Genomic DNA, 19,284 nt, shown 5'->3' on the forward strand with positions numbered 1-19,284 from the left:
TCAATGTCCTGAAAGTAATTTATCTTGCTGCAAACAAAGGTTGGTCATAGTTTCAGAAAATGAATGATTCTTTTTCTTTTTCAGGGCATCTGAAGTTTGCATACTATATTTTCCTATATCCCCCGTTGTTAATCAATAAATATTTCCAGTTATGATTTTGAAAATGTCACATTTTTGCCCTTTTCACACTTGGATTTTAGAATCTAAAAGCTATGCGCTGAAGTTAAATGATTATCTTCCATGCAGAGAAACAAAAGGAAACACTTTAAACCAGTACAAAATTATTAGACACGAGTAGCCTAACTGGTACACAAAAACAACAGAATCCATCAATGTCGAAACACATTTTATTTATTTATAGCAATTATTACACACACATACACTCAAAATTCATACCTTCCCACCTCTCGGCTTTCAAGATGGCTAATATCCTACTGAGTGAGATTCAAAGCCCTTTAACATTTATGAAGTTCTGAATAACATCACTATTAACAGCCCAATAATATATAAAAGCAGCCCAAAAAGAAATAATCACTTCATAATAGCTGAATTTCTTTGAATTGCCAAAACATACATACACAAACTAAATTTCCTTGTCACAAGAAACAACAATGAGTTGAACAACACAAGAAAATATAGTATTATGAAGAAGATAAGAATTAAAAAATAAAGACCTGATGTTAATAGCCTAAATTTCAATACAACCCTACCCAGAATGGTAACAACTAGACCCAACTTGAAAACAAAATATACAATCATGCAATCAAACAGAATTAAACAAATCAATTCAGATGCCATCAAACTTCCATAAATGAATGCACATATTTTTTGAGAAAAAAACACCAAGCCACAATTTCTTTTTTGGAGCAACTACTAACTTTCATCAGCACCATTTCTCCATTACCAAACAACAAAAAAGTAAGTAAATTTGCAAATTGTTCATATATAAAGCAAAGCTTTCAGTTGTACCTTGCTTGGGGTCTCTTCATCTTCATGTCCTCCGAGCTTAAAAGAGGTAGCTCCATAGCTCCGCTCTGTTGCCGGTTTGACGACATAGTCGTCTGAAACCAAACCAGACTGAGTAACCAGTGGAAGTCGTTTTCTCAGAAACTTAAAACTCTGAAACGACGCCGTATACCTTTCAAATATATTAATATTTAACTGTTTAAACGTATTCGAATATTTTAAAAGTATGGCCGCGCAAAAAGGTTTTCTTTTTTGTAACTAAGTAAAATCTTTTCAACCAAAAACACAAAGCAACATCTTAGCTTTTTTTAATTATTGTAATCTGTAATTATGTTTTAATTATTATTTCTTTAGTGAATGATTAGTATTTAAATATTTTACTAATTTCATAAATTTCTTAATAAATAGTAATTAATTATTTTAAATTATTTTGTGGAAATTTTTTTTCTTTTTTATACAAAATTAGTTTTTTTAGTTGAATGTTTTCAATTAATTAATATCTTAGCCTTATTTAATTATATTAATTATTCTTTATTTAATGAATAATTAGTATTTAAGTATTTTAATTAGTTTCATAAATTACTTAATAAATACTAATGAACTATATTTACTTATCTTAAAATAATTTTGTGGACTTTAAAATTATTTATAATTTCTAAATATATTTTTAAAATAGTTTCAATTATTAGAAAATTATTTTAGTATTCCGAGAATGGGTTTGAGCCTCTAAACCCTAAATCGAAGTCTCAAACCTTTTTCAAGCTTCGAACCCTAACCACGAAGCTACCATGGGGCACTTATGACTCTATTAGGCTTGGATACTCATGTAATTCGACCTAGGGTTTTACTATTGACCAGGAAAATTCGTTGAGACATGTCTAAGTTAGGTCCGGTTACGTTGTACTAACCTAAGACCTAATTATTAAATATTAATTATTATAGATAATCCAAGCCCAATCAAAAGGTGAGGCCCAAGTTCCACTCCACTAGGCCCACCTTCCAAATAGCACGTGTGGGAAGACTCCCACTTATAAGGAATACAGACTTTCTCTTCTTTTCCAATATGGCATTCTAGTTTATGTATTTCATTCAAACTCCAACAAGTACTTGATATTATAGAATCATATTGTGACTTGGATTTAGGGTTTGGACTCTAAAATCCATTTTTGGAATGTTAAGGACTTAATTAGGCTCGGAAAATAATATTAAGAATTTATTTTCCTTTCTCTGGCCATTAAAATTTTGAAACCCTTGACTCGTCCACCGTTTCTCCATTACCAAACCCCTCCCTGACTAACTAGTGGAAGTCGTTTTCCCAGATAATTAAAACTACAAAACGACACCGTGTCTTTGGCGCGAAACATGAAGCTGCATCTTTTCTTTCAAACTTCTCTCCCTCTCTTTCAACCATTCCCATCTCTCTATGCTACCAAACATAGAGTGTGAAGGTTGCAAACAAAGTAGGCATAATGCAATTATTGACTTCCAAATTGGGTTTTTTGCACCATTAAATGAAAAGATTCGAACTTATATTGAAGTTGCTATGGGACATTTTCCCTACTAGAAATGTTTCACGATCCAGCACCGTAAGTACCTTTTTGCCTGTAAAAGGCAGGGTTTTTCTCAGAAGCATCAACTCAACTCACCATGCTGCATGTCTTAGAAGGGTTGGCATGTTGAAGAAACTGGATGTTGCATAAGATGAATGTGGACATGTGCGTGGTGTGTGGAAGTAGAAATCTAATTCCAATGAGCTTTAAGGTTTTCAAAGACGCAATACAAACTCATTTGAGAGTACAAGTTCAAAATTTATCAGAAACATTAAAAATACAAAAAAACTCTTTTACATAGGCTTGGGGGACTCTGGAGATTTGGGAGGTTGATGACAACTTCTACAGTTGTGCCCTATTTTACCACACTTACTACAGCGTGGCGACTTTCTTGTTCTGGCCACTGTCACACGCCCACTCAGGCTGCGTGCAGTAGGTTTCGTGATTGCCGCTTGTTGCTGCATGTTTCAAGAAGGAAAAGGAGAAGGTAAGAAAAAGCACACTTAATTTGTAGGGGTCTATAGAAATGACTGTACCCATTGTGGTATTACCGCTAAGGGGCAAAGGAAGATATCGTGGCCAACTTCCTTGCACCTACTGCAGAATTGATGGCTGACTTTGGTGCGGCCTCCAGTCTGGAAATTGAGACAAAAGGACAGGAAAAGAAAATGGAAAACAGAATTAGCAACACTTTACTAGGACAAAAGAAGAGTAAAACTTTGTAAGTAAATGCAGTGACAGAGTTATGAATCCGTAATAGGAGGGGAATTGGAGAAGATAAATCTACAAATAACCAGGGCCCATGTCAAAATAAAAAAAAAGTATAGAGAAACATAATAAATAAATAAAAAAGTATCTGATCACCTGCTTGGGATTATTTTCCCCTGATTCGCTATTCTTGTAATGGAGCATATCTTCCACTGAGTTTACTCGTACTCCTCTTCCCAAATGCACAAAATACTGCAACACCGCATTAAATAAAGTTGTTAGTTTGAAGAAATTATGAGGATAAAGTACCATGATTTGCAAAAATATTTTCAGTATCACAAATTTTTTGGCAAATTGTTCCTTCTATTTATTAATCCTGTATTTCTGAGAACATGTACAACTAGGAAAATCAAGCATAAAAGTATGAAAATACAAACATTACAAGAGCTTAAGGCTACGTGCAAAGATAGAATATCATGTTCCATGCTTGAAGATTCAAAACTTATAAAATAAGAGGCAGTTATGCTGTTTTTCGTTTTTCTAAAGACTTGCACTGTTGACAGCAGTTCTAAATGGTTTGAAACGAAGAATTATAGCACGACACAATTCTTTTATAAGTTGTTCTTCCAGTGATCTTACTAAATTATAGAATCTACTTACTCTAGCAGTGTTAATAAAATATTAGTTCAATGGGAAAGTAATTAGGCAACTGATTCATCTCTTTAATGACTTTCCGTCTTATTTACCAGGCAGGGTAAGCTTTCTACCCTCTAGTGGCTGTTATACCAGTCTCGTGACTTTCGAAAGCAGTTCTTGAGGAAATGAAAGAAAAAATTAATGTGTGCCACCATGCTTTCCAGCATGATGAGACGCATTACTAAAACTAAAATAAATTAGAGGAATCTACAAAGAGACCAAGACGCAAATATAGAATTTTCGTGTCAACAAATTTCCATCTTCTTCATTTGATAGCGGTTTTTCTACTGAACTCGTGACTTTTAATAGCTGTTCTTAAAGAAATGAAAGAAAAAAATAACGCGTGCCACCACGCTTTCTGGCATGGCAACACGTGTAACTGAAACTGACATAAACGAGAAGCATTTTCAAAGGGAATCATAATCATACAAAATTTTCCTCACCTATGTGACATTTAGATGAAGAGAATTTTTAAACTTCCATATTGCTTAGATGGTTGCCAATCTTTGCTTGCTTACTTTTAACTTTTTTGTGGGTAGAACCATCTGCTTTGATGTTCTTCATATAAGTTTCAACCTATGAACTTCTTGTTGTTTGTGGCCAGACGCAAGCTTCATTTATGTAAAAAAATTCCTTTTTGGTGAACATTTTGGAGATGTTATTAGAATTAACTATCCAAAGTTGGCAATTACATTATTAAAATTTGAGTTCTAAAGCACTTTTCTTCTGTATGAATGTTAGAGAATGATGGTCATAAGATCAACCTATTAAAGTTGATAGCATCGTATTAACAGCATCTCAATGTCAATGATCAACTTAACTATTGCTTTTGGCCTTTGTAGTTTGTGGTGTTTCTTACTGGTTTTAGGTATGCTTTCACATGTACCTAATAATCTCTTAAGTATTTTATGTAAGTGCTAGTAGAGGAGTTATGAAATTGTTATTTGAGGAGCTACACATTTTTTCTGGCATTGCTGCATGTTAAAGGAGGACATCAACATAAACAGAAACAAAACTGTACCCGATTCAAATCCAAAATCACATAGAAATAAGGTTAAAAGAAATTTAAAAACTTGACCTGTAAAATTGATATATAAAAGAAAGACCAAAAACAAAAACAGAACCCATGTCACATCCTGCAATATTCTAATTAATGGCCAGCAAAAGAGAACTTAAACCCCTAACATTCATGATAAAACTAGCATTCAGAAAACTCCATAACAAAACCAGAGAATTCAAACTTCACACTCAATTAGATAAAATTCCAACATCTAAATCAGGTTAACAGTTCTTACTACCTTAACCTTAGTTCCATCCTCTTTTCTCTCAGTTCCCTGAACCCAACCAGCGGGAAGATTGCTCGAGCTCTCACCAGCCATGTTCACAAGCTTCAATCTTGCAGAGACCCAAAACACAAAAAAATCACAAGCTTCAATCTTGCAGAGACCCAAAATACAAATAAACTCAAACTCTCTCTGGGACAATCTTTCAAGCACGAAGCCTGCAATATGATCTAGGTGATTAAAAAGAGCCTGCCCGGAGAAGGAAAAGATGCGTCTGAAGCCACGTGTCTCCATTCTGCTACTGCAAAACAGAGCGGTTACAGGCAAGAGCTGAAAAGGAACTTGATATTTTCTAAGGATTAGCTCAGGATTTAGCTTTTGCTTTGCTTGATTTGGTAGGTTCTTGAATTTGCATGAGGAAGAGGACAGAAGGTATGTGGGTTTTGAGCTTGATTTTCTGTGGGAGTGAAGATTGGCGGTTTTGGGTGTAAAGGAGGCATTTGGATTTCATTGCCATTTCAGGTGACTGAGCGTGGAGAGTGTGAGGAAACTTGAAAACAAGCCGTTACTGATTTGAATTGCCGTGGGTGGGTCTGTAAAACGACGAGAGAGACTTTCATGCAACATGAGCATCCCGCCAATAGCACAATGACGGTCGAGATAACTTTTCCACGTGCTATTGCCTTATTGGTCAGATAGTAAAATAATACTATCCCGTTACAAAAAAGTTTTTTTTAGCCATTTAAGGCCCCTGTTTTTAAATTCCAAGAGTCTCATTATCTTCATTTAAAATTGCAGGGGTCAATCGAGTTTAGCCTAGTGAAAAATTGTAGGGGTCAATCGTTTAGTTTAGTGGAAAATTGCTTTAACTTGCAGAACAGAGATCTTATGTTTGAACTCTTATGTCATCTTGGTTTTGTATGTGGAGAGCATTTGTGCTCATCAATTTATCCAAAGGTGTATTGTGGGAGCAAATTTCCTCACGAGAATATTCGATTGCAAAGATTCCTTTTTCTTCTTCGCCGCCTCTTTCTCCCTGCAAAATAGAACAAATAAGAGGACCACACCCGGGGGGTGTTGGCCAAAGGCCCTCCGATGCCTAAATTAGTTCAATTAAATCGTATGGAAAACAATAGCTAATAGGATGCGGAGATATGTTTATAATATAAACCAGGCGGCCGGAGCCTTATGTAAAATAGAGATAGGGGGTAGCTAGGCTCTGTGAGGCAAAATCTCTACAGAGGTTTTAGCAGTAGTTCTGACGTCCCTCATCCTTGTGCGTAACCAAGTATTTATAGTGGCCTTGGAGAGGTTGGTGGGGTTGGTGAGGTTGGTGTGGTTGGTGTAGTTAGTGAGTTTGGTGTGGTTGGTGAGGTTGGTGTATTTAGGGATTAGGGATTTAACCGAATCCCTAATTAAGGCGAGGATCAAGTAACCCCCAATTTGGTTAGGTAACTCCCAATTAGGTTAGGTAACTCCTAATTAGGTCAAATAATTCCCAAATTGATTGGCCTAATTATTTGACCTAGGGTTCCTGTTTAATTTGGTTCTCAAAAATGCCTCCCAGCTTCTGCATGGCGCGTGGTGGCATGTAGGATATGTGAATCAACTATTGGGCTGTCCAGCTGTAATTGAGCTTCCTTCTGTGACTTGGGCTCCTTTTGTAGATTGGGTTCCCAAATGGAATGAGCTTTTGACTATTCTTGAAGTTGGGTTCCCAGTAGGAACGGGCTTGCGATTCCTTCTTGACCTGGGATGCCCAAACTATGTAAATGCATGGCTTATCTTCACTCTTCTTCACATCGCAAACTTAACTTCTCTACTTTCTAGCTTGAGAGAGATCTTGGAGAATTTGTACTGCTTGTCGATGAGAGGAGTCGTCGTGCATCCTAAGGTAAGTCGAGCATGTATATTTTTTTTTCTTTGTCTTTTCTTCTTTTTTGTGGCCAAGGTCAGCTGGGGGAAGTCCGGCTAGTTGTTGTCGTGACATGCGATGGTTGGCAGTGGGCGGCAACTGTGGTAGAGCAGGTGCGCGCAGATGGACCAGCTGCTGCCTATCATCGCAGGTCTGGGCTAGAGCATGCGGGGCCTCGCACATTGCAGGCCACGTCAGTTGAGCGGGTATAGGGAGGATGTTGAGAGATGGAAGCATAATTGTTCAGATTTGGATGACCTGCTGGTTGGGCAGGAGGAGTGTTCTACCAGACTTTCCTTCAAAAGGGAAGGCTGATGTCAAGTCTTCAAAAAATGAAGTTGCGACTTCGTTGGCGAAAGATGTGTCCCCGTTGATGAAGAAGCCAAGGATCTTTTCTGCTGAGAAGACTCAAGTAAAAGCGGTTCCATCGTCATCTGTCAGGGTCAAACATCTTGTTGGTGTAGATATCAGGATGGTTGGTGGTATGCGCGGTGCTTAGGGTGTTCTACTCGAACCTCATGCTGACAAACTTGAAAACCATAATCTGCTTCTTGGAACAGCTCGTGCCTGATCTCGTTCTGCCGAGCGTCAAAGAGATGCAAATATTCCTCTTTGAAGTTCGAGTCATTTACATCAGTCAAATGATGAAGATTGAAGCGGGAAGTCTGCTCATGATCCAGTTGTTGAGTCACGAGCAGTCAAGTGTGGACTTGATTCAGCATAATTGACTCATTTGGAGGTGAGGTTGGCGGAGGCTAAGAAGATGAGAGAGTCATCTGCCCGGGCGAAGGGATCTTCAATGTCGGCGGTTGATCCCAAAGTGAACAAGTCTAGCCCTGTAGGGGATGCATGCGTGTTTGACCTGCTCAAGATGAACTTTTCTATCAACCCCGTCTTCCTGTGCTGAGTTGGTCTATCACATCAGTCAGGCCGACAATCTTGGCACATTCTTGAGTATTTCCTTAGAAAAACAAAGGAAAGCGACATTTCATCTGCTTCAAAAAGGATTGGTTTTTGCTGTTGAGAATATCCAGAAATCATCTATTATTGCCTCTTCTTCTGCTCAGCTCAGTGAGCTAGAGAAGAAGAATGTTGAACTGGCCAGCAAGCTTTTTGCCTAACAGGCTTGTTATGAGAAGAAGACGTCTGATTTGAGGGCGATGATATTGAAGCTAAAAAACTCCCTTGCCAAAAAGGATTCTGAGGTTAGCTCTTCTGCTGCTGACTTGGCTAGTCGAAAAGATGCATTCTTTCGTTTCGAGCGCAAGAAGGCTGATATCTCCCTCATCTATGACAAGCTTCTGGCTAGATTTCGTGCTCAATACAAGTATGTAGAGAAATTCAAGTTTGAAGCCACCATAGATGCGTACAAGTTGGGCTACTTGCACTGCACAAATAGGAATGCTTCCTTCTATGCAATTGAAGATGGTGATATTGAGGCGCTCTGCTCGAACTTGTTCCTTGTGCAAAGTGAGCAGGTTAATGTTGTAAATATGGAAGGGACCGTGGAGGCTGTAGTTGAAAAGGATGGAGCAGAGGAGGACGTAGCCGATGAGGTGGCAGCAGATGTCGCGGAGCAGGCAGATGGAGCTGCTAAAGACGTGGCTGATCATATGGATGCTGAAAAGGCTGAACATCAGGGGTTTCCTGTCGGCGTCTCAGAGTAGATGATGACTTCTTTATTTCTTTCCAACTTTTGTAGTTCGCTTTCTTGTTTAAAATAATTGGTCCCGTTTGACCATCTTTTTGTTGAACTCAGCTGGTTGGTCACCTTGCTATGGAAATTTCAATTGCTTTTTCGAACTTCAATTCGCATAGTGACAGTGTTTTGTGAACTGCTTGAGCATTTCTGGGTTGTGGCATGTCCGACTTACGTTCGGTGACGTGTCGATCAGTGTGACCCGTTTGGTCTACTTTCGAAAACGTATCGACTAGATTTGCCCGTTTGGCCTATGTTCGGAGACATGTCGATGACTGTGACCCGTTTGGGCCACGTCTGAAGACGTGTCGATGAGAGTGACCTATTTGGCCTACGTCCGGAGACGTGTCAATGTGAGTGGCCCGTTTGGCCTACGTTCGGAGACGTGTCGATGAGTGTGGCCCGTTTGGCCTACGTCCGAAGACGTGTTGATGAAAGTGGCCCGTTTGGCCTACGTTCAGAGACGTGTTGGTGAGAGTGGCCCGTTAGGCCTACGTCCGGAGACGTGTCGATGAGTGTGGCCCATTTGGCCTACGTCCGGAGACATGTTGATGAGAGTGGTCCGTTTGGCTTATGTCCGGAGACGTGTCAATGAGAGTGGTCTGTTTGGCCTATGTCCGGAGACGTGTCAATGTGTGTGGCCCTTTTGGCCTACGTTCGGAGACGTGTCGATGAGTGCGGCCCGTTTAGCCTACGTCCTGAGACGTGTCGATGAGAGGGGCCCGTTTGGCCTACTTCCGGAGACGTGTTGACGTGTGTGGCCTGTTTAGCATATGTCCGGAGACGTGTCGATGAGTGTGGCCTGTTTAGCCTACGTCCGGAGACGTGTCCATGAGTGTGGCCCATTTGGCCTACGTCTAGAGATGTGTCGATTGCATTTGTGAACACTCCATTAGAAAGAAGAGCTTGAACATGTATTGATATCTACGTGACTACATTGTTTTATTAAATAAAATAGATAAGTTGTAGGGGTAACATCAAAAGTAACTTGTCTTCAATATAGGTGAGGAAGGCCTGGCCGCCTGCTTGGAGCCGAGCTGATAGGCGAGGAGCTTCGTGGATAGTACATTTGGAGGTGATGGGCATTCCGTTGTCTTGGAACTTCCTTCCCTTAAAAGATGATGTCGGGATCATCTTCCATGACTGGGTAGCAGGTGACAGCTTGGGAAACCTGCGCTTGTCGCTTGTATGATCTTTCTCTTCTGCTCCTCGGTAGTCAGCTCAGGCTCTTAAAGTCGGCTAAGATCGTGTTGATCCGTATGACTTTTTTCATGGAGGTTCGTTGGCAGCTGCGTCACTATCTTTGATTTGTTGGATAGCCCCCCTTGCAATGAATTCCGTGCAATGGCAGTCTCCCACTAGTTCTTCGAGGTGCTTTTTCTATGCGAAGCAGTCATTTGTGTAATGACTATGCCCTTCATGGAATTCGCAGTATATACTGGTATCCTTCTTGGCTGGGTTTCCCTTTAAAGGCGATGGTTTCTTCAACCAAGGCATGTTCTTTACTTGGGCTAGGATCTGCTGTATCGGAATAGTGAACTTGGTGTAGCTCTCAGTTGGTTGAGCAACTCACTGAGGCTGTAATTCGCACTTGCCCCCATCCTTGTCTTTTATCATCATGTTTTTTTGGCTTGCCAGCTAAACCAGTTGATCGGCTTGCTTAGCAACTTTCTTTGCGGCGGTCCGGTCATCGTCCCAAAGTGCATAGTGCTCTGCTGTTGCGAAGACTTGTTTGGTAGGGAGAGATGGTCAGCTAGCGATACAGCTCACACTCAATTGGCAAGCCCCTCTTGAAGGCCAATGATGCAATTCGATCGTCACATCCAATGATGTTTGCCATTTCTACTTCGAACCTCTTGATGTAATCTCGGAGGGATTCATCGTCCTTCTTTTGCAGGTTAAACAGGTGGTCAGGATTCTTCTTGATCGTTCGGTAAGAAGTGTATTCTTTGGTGAAGACGTAAGCTAGCTCCTTGAAGCTGCTGATCGACCCAGATGGCAAGGTGTGGAACCAGTCTTGGGTTGCTCCTTGTAAGGTCATTGCAAACACCTTGCACATCAGCGCATCGTTAGCCTTGTAGAAGATCATGATACTTTTGAAGTGATTTAGATGGCTCTCGGGATCAGAATCTCCTTTGAAATGCGTGAATGAAGGCATTGAGAATCTCTTTGGGGGAGCAGCCTGCTCGATTTCGATAGTGAAAGGCGTAGGGTTTGCTTGGTCCACCTCCCTGCGTAGAGCATCTTCGAAATTTCCACCAATCTTTAAGTTACGAAGTCGGTCGTTTACGAGCTTCTCGACTTCCTCCACGCGTATAGCTTGCCGATCACGTTGGCGACCATCGTGATTCAGGAGGGGATGGTTGACTTCCTCGTCGACTTGAAAAGGTTGACCTCCTTGGTTGCCCTGCCCGTGAGGCAGATTGGTAGATTGAGCTTGCGAAGATTATTCCACGAGTTGTCGCCGCAAGTTGGTTCTCGAGCGGGTTAGTGAGCATCAGTCATTGAGTTCATCATGCCATCGTTCACGGACTCGTGCCCCCTGTGAGCCCATTCTTGAATGGATCGTCGACCGACTCAGAGTATGGCTTGCAGATGTCTGCGTCTCGTTAGCACGATCTCGTTCTCTCCCCTGCTAATTTGTCTATAACTGACTTATCTAGGATCCCTCAAAATGCTCGCCAATATGCTTGCGGATTCTTCTCTCCTCGTCATGGGCTCCAAAGTCAGCACATTGATTCAAGTTGATCTTCCTGAGTAGTTGGCCAATTAGATTGTTTTGGTCGTCGACCCTTTGCGCAAGTTGATCCACCCGTGAATTAAGGCCCACTTGACTGCGTAGGTTGGGTAGAGAGGTGTGGATCGAGCCCAATAGCATATAGGTTAGGGTTCCGTTGGATGCGCACACGGGTGCATACGTTAAGCGTGGTTACAGATGAGGGAGAGAACGGATCTGCTCCAAGACTGGGACGACATCAGAGTAGTCGTGGGGCTGTGCAGCGAATCCAGTAGCTAAGTGGTGCGGCTGCTGATGCCTCCAACAGCAGAATGGCGCGGCAGAGCTGCTCCAGCTACAGTCGTGTGCGGTTGCCAGGTTGTGGAGGTCACGGGGCCATGTGGCAGCTGTTCTACAATTCCAGCAGCTGTCTGCAGCGGCTGTTCTGCAATTCCAGTAGTTGTCTGCAGCGGCTTTCATTGCAAGGTGTTAGCAGCCACGGTTCCGTGAGGTTGCAGCAAGGTTTCCACCACAAAACCATAAGATGGGCCCGTTGTGGTGGTGTTGCTCTTCGTACGTATTGTATCAACCATGGTTGTTTGAACAAAGTGTGGAAAATGGATTTGGAGCACACTTTGACTATTATGTCGCGCTTTCAATGAAAGCACCAATTTGTGGGAGCAAATTTCCCCACGAGAATATTCGATTGGAAAGATTCCCCTTTCTTCTTCGCTGCCTCTTTCTCCCTACAAAATAGAACAAATAAGAGGACCACACCCGGGGGGTGTTGGCCAAAGGCCCTCCGATGCCTAAATTAGTTCAATTGAATCGTATTGAAAACAATAGCTAATAGGGTAAGAAGATATGTTTATAATATAAATTGGGCGGCCGGAGCCTTATGTAAAAGAGAGAGAGAGAGAGAGAGATAGAGGGTAGCTAGGCTTTGGGAGGGAAGATCTCTACAAAGGTTCTAGCAGTAGTTCTGACGTCCCTCATCCTTGTACGTAACCAAGTATTTATAGTGGCCTTGGAAAGTTTGGTGGGGTTGGTGTAGTTGGTGAGGTTGGTGTAGTTTGTGTAGTTAGTGAGTTTGGTGTGGTTGGTGAGGTTGATGTATTTAGGGATTTAACCGAATCCCTAATTAAGGCGAGGATCAAGTAACCCCCAATTTGGTTAGGTAACTCCCAATTAGGTTAGGTAACTCCTAATTAGGTCAAATAATTCCCAAATTGATTGGCCTAATTATTTGACCTAGGGTTCAGGTTTAATTTGGTTCTCACATATACCCCCACCAATCTTCTCAATATTTGACATGTGTTTATGGGCATAACCATGGTTCCATAAATACAAAGTAAAGAGTTAATCATTGTTATGGCTATTGGACACGTGTCAAATATTGAGAATGGTGGTAAAGGTAAAGTGGTGAGCAAAAATGTTTCCTTGTATGTGTGGTAGAAATACCCCTCTTCAAAAAAAAGTCGAAGAATATTTTTGTGAATAATGCTACTCTTACTACATTTGTATACCACATTCTAATACCACTTTGGAAATACTTTTTTTTTTTTTTTTGGGTTGAAAAGTTTGGAAATACTTATGGTATTTGAAAAATAGCTTTTATCCTCATTTCCATATTCAGTTTTCGAACTCGTACTTTAAAAAATGTTTGCACAGTTGTTATGGAGATTTTGAGGGGCCAAGCCCCAGAAACAGACTACTCAGGATGATTTAAACAAACCAACAGATAATGAACAACTCCTAGCAAATCATCAAGAAGCTTCGAACTAACCCAAGAGGAAGCAGACTCAAGGATGCATTGACCAAGGTCCGTGTTGTAGCTCCAGTTAGCTAGAGAGAGCGTCTGCCATTTCATTCTTCTCCCTGTATATATGAAGAATAGAGCAGCTATCAAATGCGTCTGCCACTTCATTCTTCTCCCTGTATATATGAAGAATAGAGCAGCTATCAAATTGGTCCATCATAGCGCAGCATCGAAGTATCAGTGGGGCAAGAGGATGGTAGCCAAACAAGTCTGGTTTCTGCACGAGCTGGACAACTATGGCGGCATCCGTTGCACAAGCTGCATAAGCTGGACAACTGCAGCCCAAAAACAACCCCCAGACTTCAACTTCAAGAATCAGGCCTTTCCCCTAAACTGACAGAGAAGCCACTAACCCAATCACCCCTCAAGCTCCTTATAATACCACCAGCACCAATGCAGCCAGAAGAGCTTCTTCTAGACCCATCCACGTTCAATTTGAATTGACCGTTACTGGGAGGTTCCCAAGCAAGGAAAACCTGGACTTTTTAAGATTCTTTAGCGGTTGCAAGTGCAGCCTGCATCCATTGTCTAGCAGCAGTGAGAACAGTTTTAACTGGATCATAATTGGGTTCCCCAGTATACTGAAAATATGACGGTTCCTCCATTTCCATAAGAACCAACAAGTAAACACAAAAATAATAAATCACTGAATTCCATCAGTCCTTCTAGCTTTAGACAGTAAATTCGAAAAAAGCCAAGGATGAATATCCATCAAATAGAATTTAGTTTAATAGTTAATTTATAAAAGGTATTTGATGTTTTTATATGTGAAAATAACAAAGTTATAAACTAAAATTAATTCCAACACAAATTAAGTAAACATGCTATGAGTGGATTTTCATTTCCTCAGCCAGAAGTGAGAACAAACACAGCAGAAAGTACAAAATCATCGCAATATGTATTAAAATGGAAATCCAAAACAATATACATGTTATGTACATTGCAATTATAATTACAATTACAACCCCTCCCCAATTTCTCTGTTTTGTACTTGTCCGGAAAGACTAACAATGACAAGAGGCATTATTCAAATCATGTCCTTTGTAAAAACACATTCCTCCATTCCCATCCAATTCTCAATTTCAGGAAACAAGAAAAATAAAACAGGAGCTACCCTTCTACACCACTTGATTTGGATTCCTCGGTAGCCAAATAAGCATGTCCTGAAACTGATATAATAAAGAATCTCTGAAATATTGTTTCATACAAGCAAACAACAACATTATCTACCATATCCTGAAACTGATATAATAAAGGATCTCTGAAATATTGTTTCATACAAGCAAACAACAACATTATCTTCCCGAGGCTCGTTTACCTGCAGGTATAGGCAGCCCAAGCTCCTTACATTGTTCTTCATCTGGTTGTAAACTCTTTGGGATTGCACCGAATATCCTTCGTGTTGCTTCAAAACCAGAAGCCACATGATGCACATATGCCGATGCACCCTCCATGCTACTCGACAGCCCCAATGATGCAGACATAAAGTTCTTTGTAGGACTTTTTGACAGTTTCCTTGTAAATTCCTGGTCTAGCTCGGTAACCCTTAAAAACCGTTCTGTGGCAGCCTCCCATGAAAGCTCATGCCTCTGTGCATCAGTCAGCTGGGCAGGCTCTTCAGCAAGTGCATGCCGTGTGAGCTTAACAAACCCATCACCATTGTCATATGTTCGGCAATTTGGGAACTGCTTGAAGAATTCATTTGAGGGGTGATTGGCACATACAACAATTTTACCCATTGCCAATGCTTCTGCCGTGGTGGTGCAAACCACGTCTGTGGTGCTTGGATTGAGAAACACTTTATAACTGAAAGAAATACACGGATAATATGTAAAAATTCCAACCATGCTGACCCTCTCTATGAAAGGGGGGGTGTATTTGGAAGGAGAAGGGTTCAAACAGGTAACAAAATTGCCCTTGAGCTCACTGATAATAACTATGAGACTAATTAAATTTCTAAACCACTTTTTTCCTTGGAATACCTACATTGCTATTATAATTAGAAATCACTGCATCTACATATGAGTCAAAAATCAGAAATCAATGTTCAAAGGAGAGCCATCCTATATTTTCATCCAAAAAATTAAAAGATTGGTCAAGACTCAAGTCAGACCAGCTTTCAATAGAACCATTGGTTGTGTAGTGCAATGTTGGACAACCAATTCTTTCTTTTTCAGAATGTCATCAAAACTATAGACTATTAATTTGATATGATCAGCAGGTTGGCCAGATAGATAGAAAGCTTACTCATGAAATAGAAGATCAGCATGGTCACGTCCGGGGTGGACTCTAACAGCCAGTTCCAATCTTTTAGCAGTTTCTTGAACTTGATCAGAGTCCTCCCCAGTTCCATATAAATCGACCTCAAGTCCAGTTAATTCCTTTTGATTATCACGAAGAAGATCGAGTAGCTCCTTGTAGCCTTTGCTCCACACCATCTTCCCAATGTAGTAGGCACCTTTGGTGAAGGCCTGGATTCCATTTTGTTGTTGCTCTAGCTTTTTCTTGCCTATCTCAAGAAACTTGGGGTTGACTCCATGAACATTGCAAATTATGGATTTAGGATAATCCTGGGTGGCAGCAGATAATCTGATTACCTAAATTACATCAGAGTTGAGATCTGGTTAGCAAGTATATCAAGACAATGACAATAATATAAGTCATTCATACCTCCCCAAATTTCCACTTCTAAATAAAATTGTTATAGAATATCAATTTCTAATAATATAAGCCATTCTTGTAACCAAAAAAAAAAAAGTCATTCATCCATCTCTCTCTCTCTCTCTCTCTCTCTCTCTCTCTCTCTCTCTCTCTCTCAAACTACCGCTACAACTGTGCTGTCATACAGCTAACAAGTCCAAGAGCAAATTTCACCAAGTCTTCTAAAGAATCTAGAACAGGCTAGATAAAATAAATTCTGGAAAGAAAAAGCATAACTACCCAAGAAAAGCCATATCAAGAAAACTATCATTTATCCAGATGTACCTTGTGACAATATATACTGACAACCCAATTATTAATATATTTTAGAAGAAATGCTTGCATTCTTCCATTCTTCTCCCTTCTCACATATTCCAAATAATTGGTATGCACAATTCCTACAACGAGCTGAAATTTAATTTTCCATCTCTTCCCATGATGATACCACGTAAGGTGCTCTGGCTCCTCGAGGATGGCAATATCTGCTTTTTCATCAGGGATTCTTTCCGAAATATCTCCAACAGCAAGAATGCTCCTTTTATCTAAAGAAAACTGCAACAGAAGTGACAACATAAGTTGATAATACGATATAAGGCATGGAAAGAAGAAGAGCAGCTATCCTTGATGGTGCCAAAAGCAAGAAAAAGGAGAATATTGCATAGGGAACAGGGGAAGATGAGTCAACCTGGATGTCCACCAGGTTGACTGGGCATGCAGATTATAATTTGTTAAACTTGTAAACGATTGAAATGTAAAGAACAGGAGAGTCCCAAAAGGACAAAAATAAATAAATACAATTTGTGATTCTTAAAACACAAGGTGTTTCAATAATAAGAAAAACTGGTCAGCTACACAGCCTACCATGAAAAAGGCAAAAGCATCCATGCTCTTTTGGTGTTACATAGATTACTACTCTTTGATTCCCTCGATATTGTAAAACTCTCAACCAGCAAGTAAAATGGATTTGTGCATGTATAAATTACAATGGTAATTGCAATAAATTAGTGGGTATATTTACCTTTCCAGGATAAAAAAGTATACCAAAGTCAGATTTGAATCCAGTCCTCTCATCAACCCAGTGACGGACATAAGTCTCCTGCTCTGCTGGTGAGCTGAACGTGATGTTGTTGGGATATACTAGTTTTTGGTCTTTCAATGATAACCAAGGAATGACCAAAGTAACGATTCTCTCCCCGTCTTTTGCAAGATAGGCTGCACGGAATAGAGGGTTGACTGCAGTTCCAGTCATCCATGGAAGGCTTGCAGTAGTGAATATCGCAATTTGCCGCTTCTTATCCATCCAATCATCAGGTACGCATGTAAAAACCAATCAGCTCTGTATACTACTGCAGTGCTCTCTTACAATTTGGACAACACAGATTGGGAATAAATAACCAAGTGTACACTGCATTGAGGAATAAATATGAAGTATCACTCAAACTGTATAACGAACTATGAAAGTTGTAACACCTTAAAAATGAAAGCAGCCCAAGTAATTTAATCACAGTTTGTATTAAATGAACACAGAAGCAAAAAATACTGTCACGGATGGAAGTATGATTTGTGGGACATTTTCCCTCGCATTCAATACTTATTTTCAGAACTTATACGTAGTTCTATGATTCTTTTGCAACAATTAAACATTGCTTATGATTATAATTTACAGTTCATGTTATAAATACAGAAAATTTGCATATACAGAATTAGATTCCCCCAAAAAATAATCAAATGGACAGAGTAATTAAACCCATTTCCACTTTTTGTTTTTCAATAATTTCCTCCAGATTGATAAAATTACAAGAAAAAATCCACCATACTCCCAAGCTTTTGAGATCGAATACATGTAAAAGCTATCTGAATACACCAAATCCTTTTCAATTTAGAATATGAAATTCGAGAAGTGTAATCGAAGCAACATAATTAACTCGACAGCGCTCAAACAAATAAAGAACAGAATTCTCATAAATTTTTATTTATTTAAAAATAGAGTATATATAATTAAGCAAAAAAGAAACAAATATCATGAAGCATATAGTTTCTGACTGAGAAAACTGTACCTTAAAAATTTTCCGAAGAAAAAAGGAAGAAGTGAAGCTCAGAATCAGAAGGAAATGCAGGCAGAGACGAGAGAGAGAGAGAGAGAGAGAGAGAGAGAGAGAGGGAGGGTGAAAGATGGTTGGTTGCGTTGAGTGGAGGAGAAGGAATAAACTTTTCCGCGTGGGCGGATGGCTGCTTATACGACGTCGTGGAATAATACCAGTTTCACTGTTTCATGTCAAAGCGCTCTGAACAACACTCTTCTTGGTCTTGGTGGTCGCGGACGCAACGTTAACTGCGAAGGCCGTTGTCCTTCAACCTCGTGGAACGGTACCCTTTTTTTATATTCCGACGATATTTTTTTATTTTTTATTTTAAAAAAGGACTTCCAATTTTATATTAATTTTAACAGTTATAAGGTATGTTCGTTTTGCACCAAGGAATTCAAAATTCGTCCGTATACTCATTCTTAGTATTAATAATTTAGATAAATTATATATCATATAATTTTTATAAACAAACTCAAAAAAAAATATAAAATATGACAACTAGACCTATTGAATTTAGTTTTGATTATTAAATTACTTTGATGCCCTATTAAGTGTTTTGGGTTTTTATTATGAGGTTTTGAGGTTTGGCTTGTTTTAAGAAATCGACAGTAGTTCTGTAATTCATAACAAGTTAAAAACTTCTTTGTTATGTTGTAAATGAGCTTTAAGTGTATTTCTAAAGTCCATTTCATATATATTATTTTTTAATAATTTGGGCTCCTATATTGAGTATAATAGTGAATTTCTCTTTTTTTTTCGCTTCTTAGGCCTTATGAGTATACTTGTAAAAGAGTCGACTTCGGATCGGTTATATCTCAATTCAAACTAAATCTATTCATAATTGTATTATCGAATTTGAATCGTATTCGGACTATCAGATTGCACCTATCAATTCATATTCGTTACGCATTGGATCAAATTATTGTTGATTTATTTTGTGATGTAGAAAAAAAAAATTAAAATTTCATCAGTGGCCTCGTTCTTTTATTGTATTTATCTACTTTTTATATCAATTTTTGATATTTTATAATCAAAATTAGTTTTAAGTGTATACTTAGTATATATAAACTAAAATTACTTACACATATAAAATATTAATATAAGGAATAGAAAAACAAAATTATACTTCATACTAAGTCGAATAG

General features: G+C 39.4%; 3 protein-coding genes across 8 annotated transcripts in view; all 3 read right to left on the reverse strand.

Annotated features, from left to right (window-relative positions):
• The window catches only part of LOC117619086, a 5,506-nt gene extending 4,438 nt beyond the window's left edge, over positions 1–1,068 (reverse strand). For all 4 annotated transcript variants that reach the window (XM_034348914.1, XM_034348911.1, XM_034348913.1 and 1 more), the window contains exon 1: positions 970–1,068. The gene's annotated coding sequence lies outside the window, so the exon portion shown is untranslated. The remainder of the gene's footprint in view (positions 1–969) is intronic.
• A 1,668-nt stretch (positions 1,069–2,736) lies between these two features.
• LOC117619608 lies at positions 2,737–5,828 on the reverse strand. Its single transcript, XM_034349600.1, has 4 exons — positions 5,219–5,828; positions 3,381–3,476; positions 3,068–3,151; positions 2,737–2,974 (listed from the first exon to the last, which is right to left on the reverse strand). Exons 1-4 carry the CDS (start codon positions 5,495–5,497, stop codon positions 2,810–2,812), a joined length of 624 nt encoding a protein of 207 aa, XP_034205491.1. The 5' UTR covers positions 5,498–5,828; the 3' UTR covers positions 2,737–2,809.
• A 7,633-nt stretch (positions 5,829–13,461) lies between these two features.
• Positions 13,462–18,363, reverse strand: LOC117617647 (digalactosyldiacylglycerol synthase 2, chloroplastic). Of its 3 annotated transcripts, none has more exons than XM_034347109.1 (6): positions 18,110–18,363; positions 17,071–17,457; positions 16,338–16,604; positions 15,600–15,949; positions 14,671–15,158; positions 13,462–13,867 (listed from the first exon to the last, which is right to left on the reverse strand). In XM_034347109.1, exons 2-6 carry the CDS (start codon positions 17,350–17,352, stop codon positions 13,848–13,850), a joined length of 1,407 nt encoding a protein of 468 aa, XP_034203000.1. In that variant the 5' UTR covers positions 17,353–17,457; positions 18,110–18,363; the 3' UTR covers positions 13,462–13,847. The 3 variants fall into 3 exon arrangements, with proteins under 3 accessions (XP_034203000.1, XP_034202999.1, XP_034202998.1); XM_034347108.1 differs by lacking the exon at positions 13,462–13,867 and adding an exon at positions 14,230–14,515; XM_034347107.1 differs by lacking the exon at positions 13,462–13,867 and adding an exon at positions 14,230–14,521.
• Positions 18,364–19,284: the final 921 nt, after the last annotated feature.

This window comes from Prunus dulcis, chromosome 2 (assembly GCF_902201215.1).
Source record: "Prunus dulcis chromosome 2, ALMONDv2, whole genome shotgun sequence".
NCBI lineage: Eukaryota > Viridiplantae > Streptophyta > Magnoliopsida > Rosales > Rosaceae > Prunus > Prunus dulcis.

Excerpts from the sequence above, each read along its gene's own strand:
- LOC117619608 (XM_034349600.1), bottom strand. The coding sequence starts at position 5,497 with ATGGAGACACGTGGCTTCAGACGCATCTTTTCCTTCTCCGGGCAGGCT. Across the intron at positions 3,477-5,218 it reads AGGATGGAACTAAGGTTAAG|TATTTTGTGCATTTGGGAAG; the intron begins GTAGTAAGAACT and ends GCGGTGTTGCAG. Across the intron at positions 2,975-3,067 it reads TCTTCCTTTGCCCCTTAGCG|CAACAAGCGGCAATCACGAA; the intron begins GTAATACCACAA and ends TGAAACATGCAG.
- LOC117617647 (XM_034347107.1), bottom strand. The coding sequence starts at position 17,352 with ATGGATAAGAAGCGGCAAATTGCGATATTCACTACTGCAAGCCTTCCA. Across the intron at positions 15,159-15,599 it reads GCTGATCTTCTATTTCATGA|TTATAAAGTGTTTCTCAATC; the intron begins GTAAGCTTTCTA and ends TATTTCTTTCAG. Across the intron at positions 14,522-14,670 it reads TGGGCTGCCTATACCTGCAG|TTTCAGGACATGCTTATTTG; the intron begins GTAAACGAGCCT and ends TTATTATATCAG.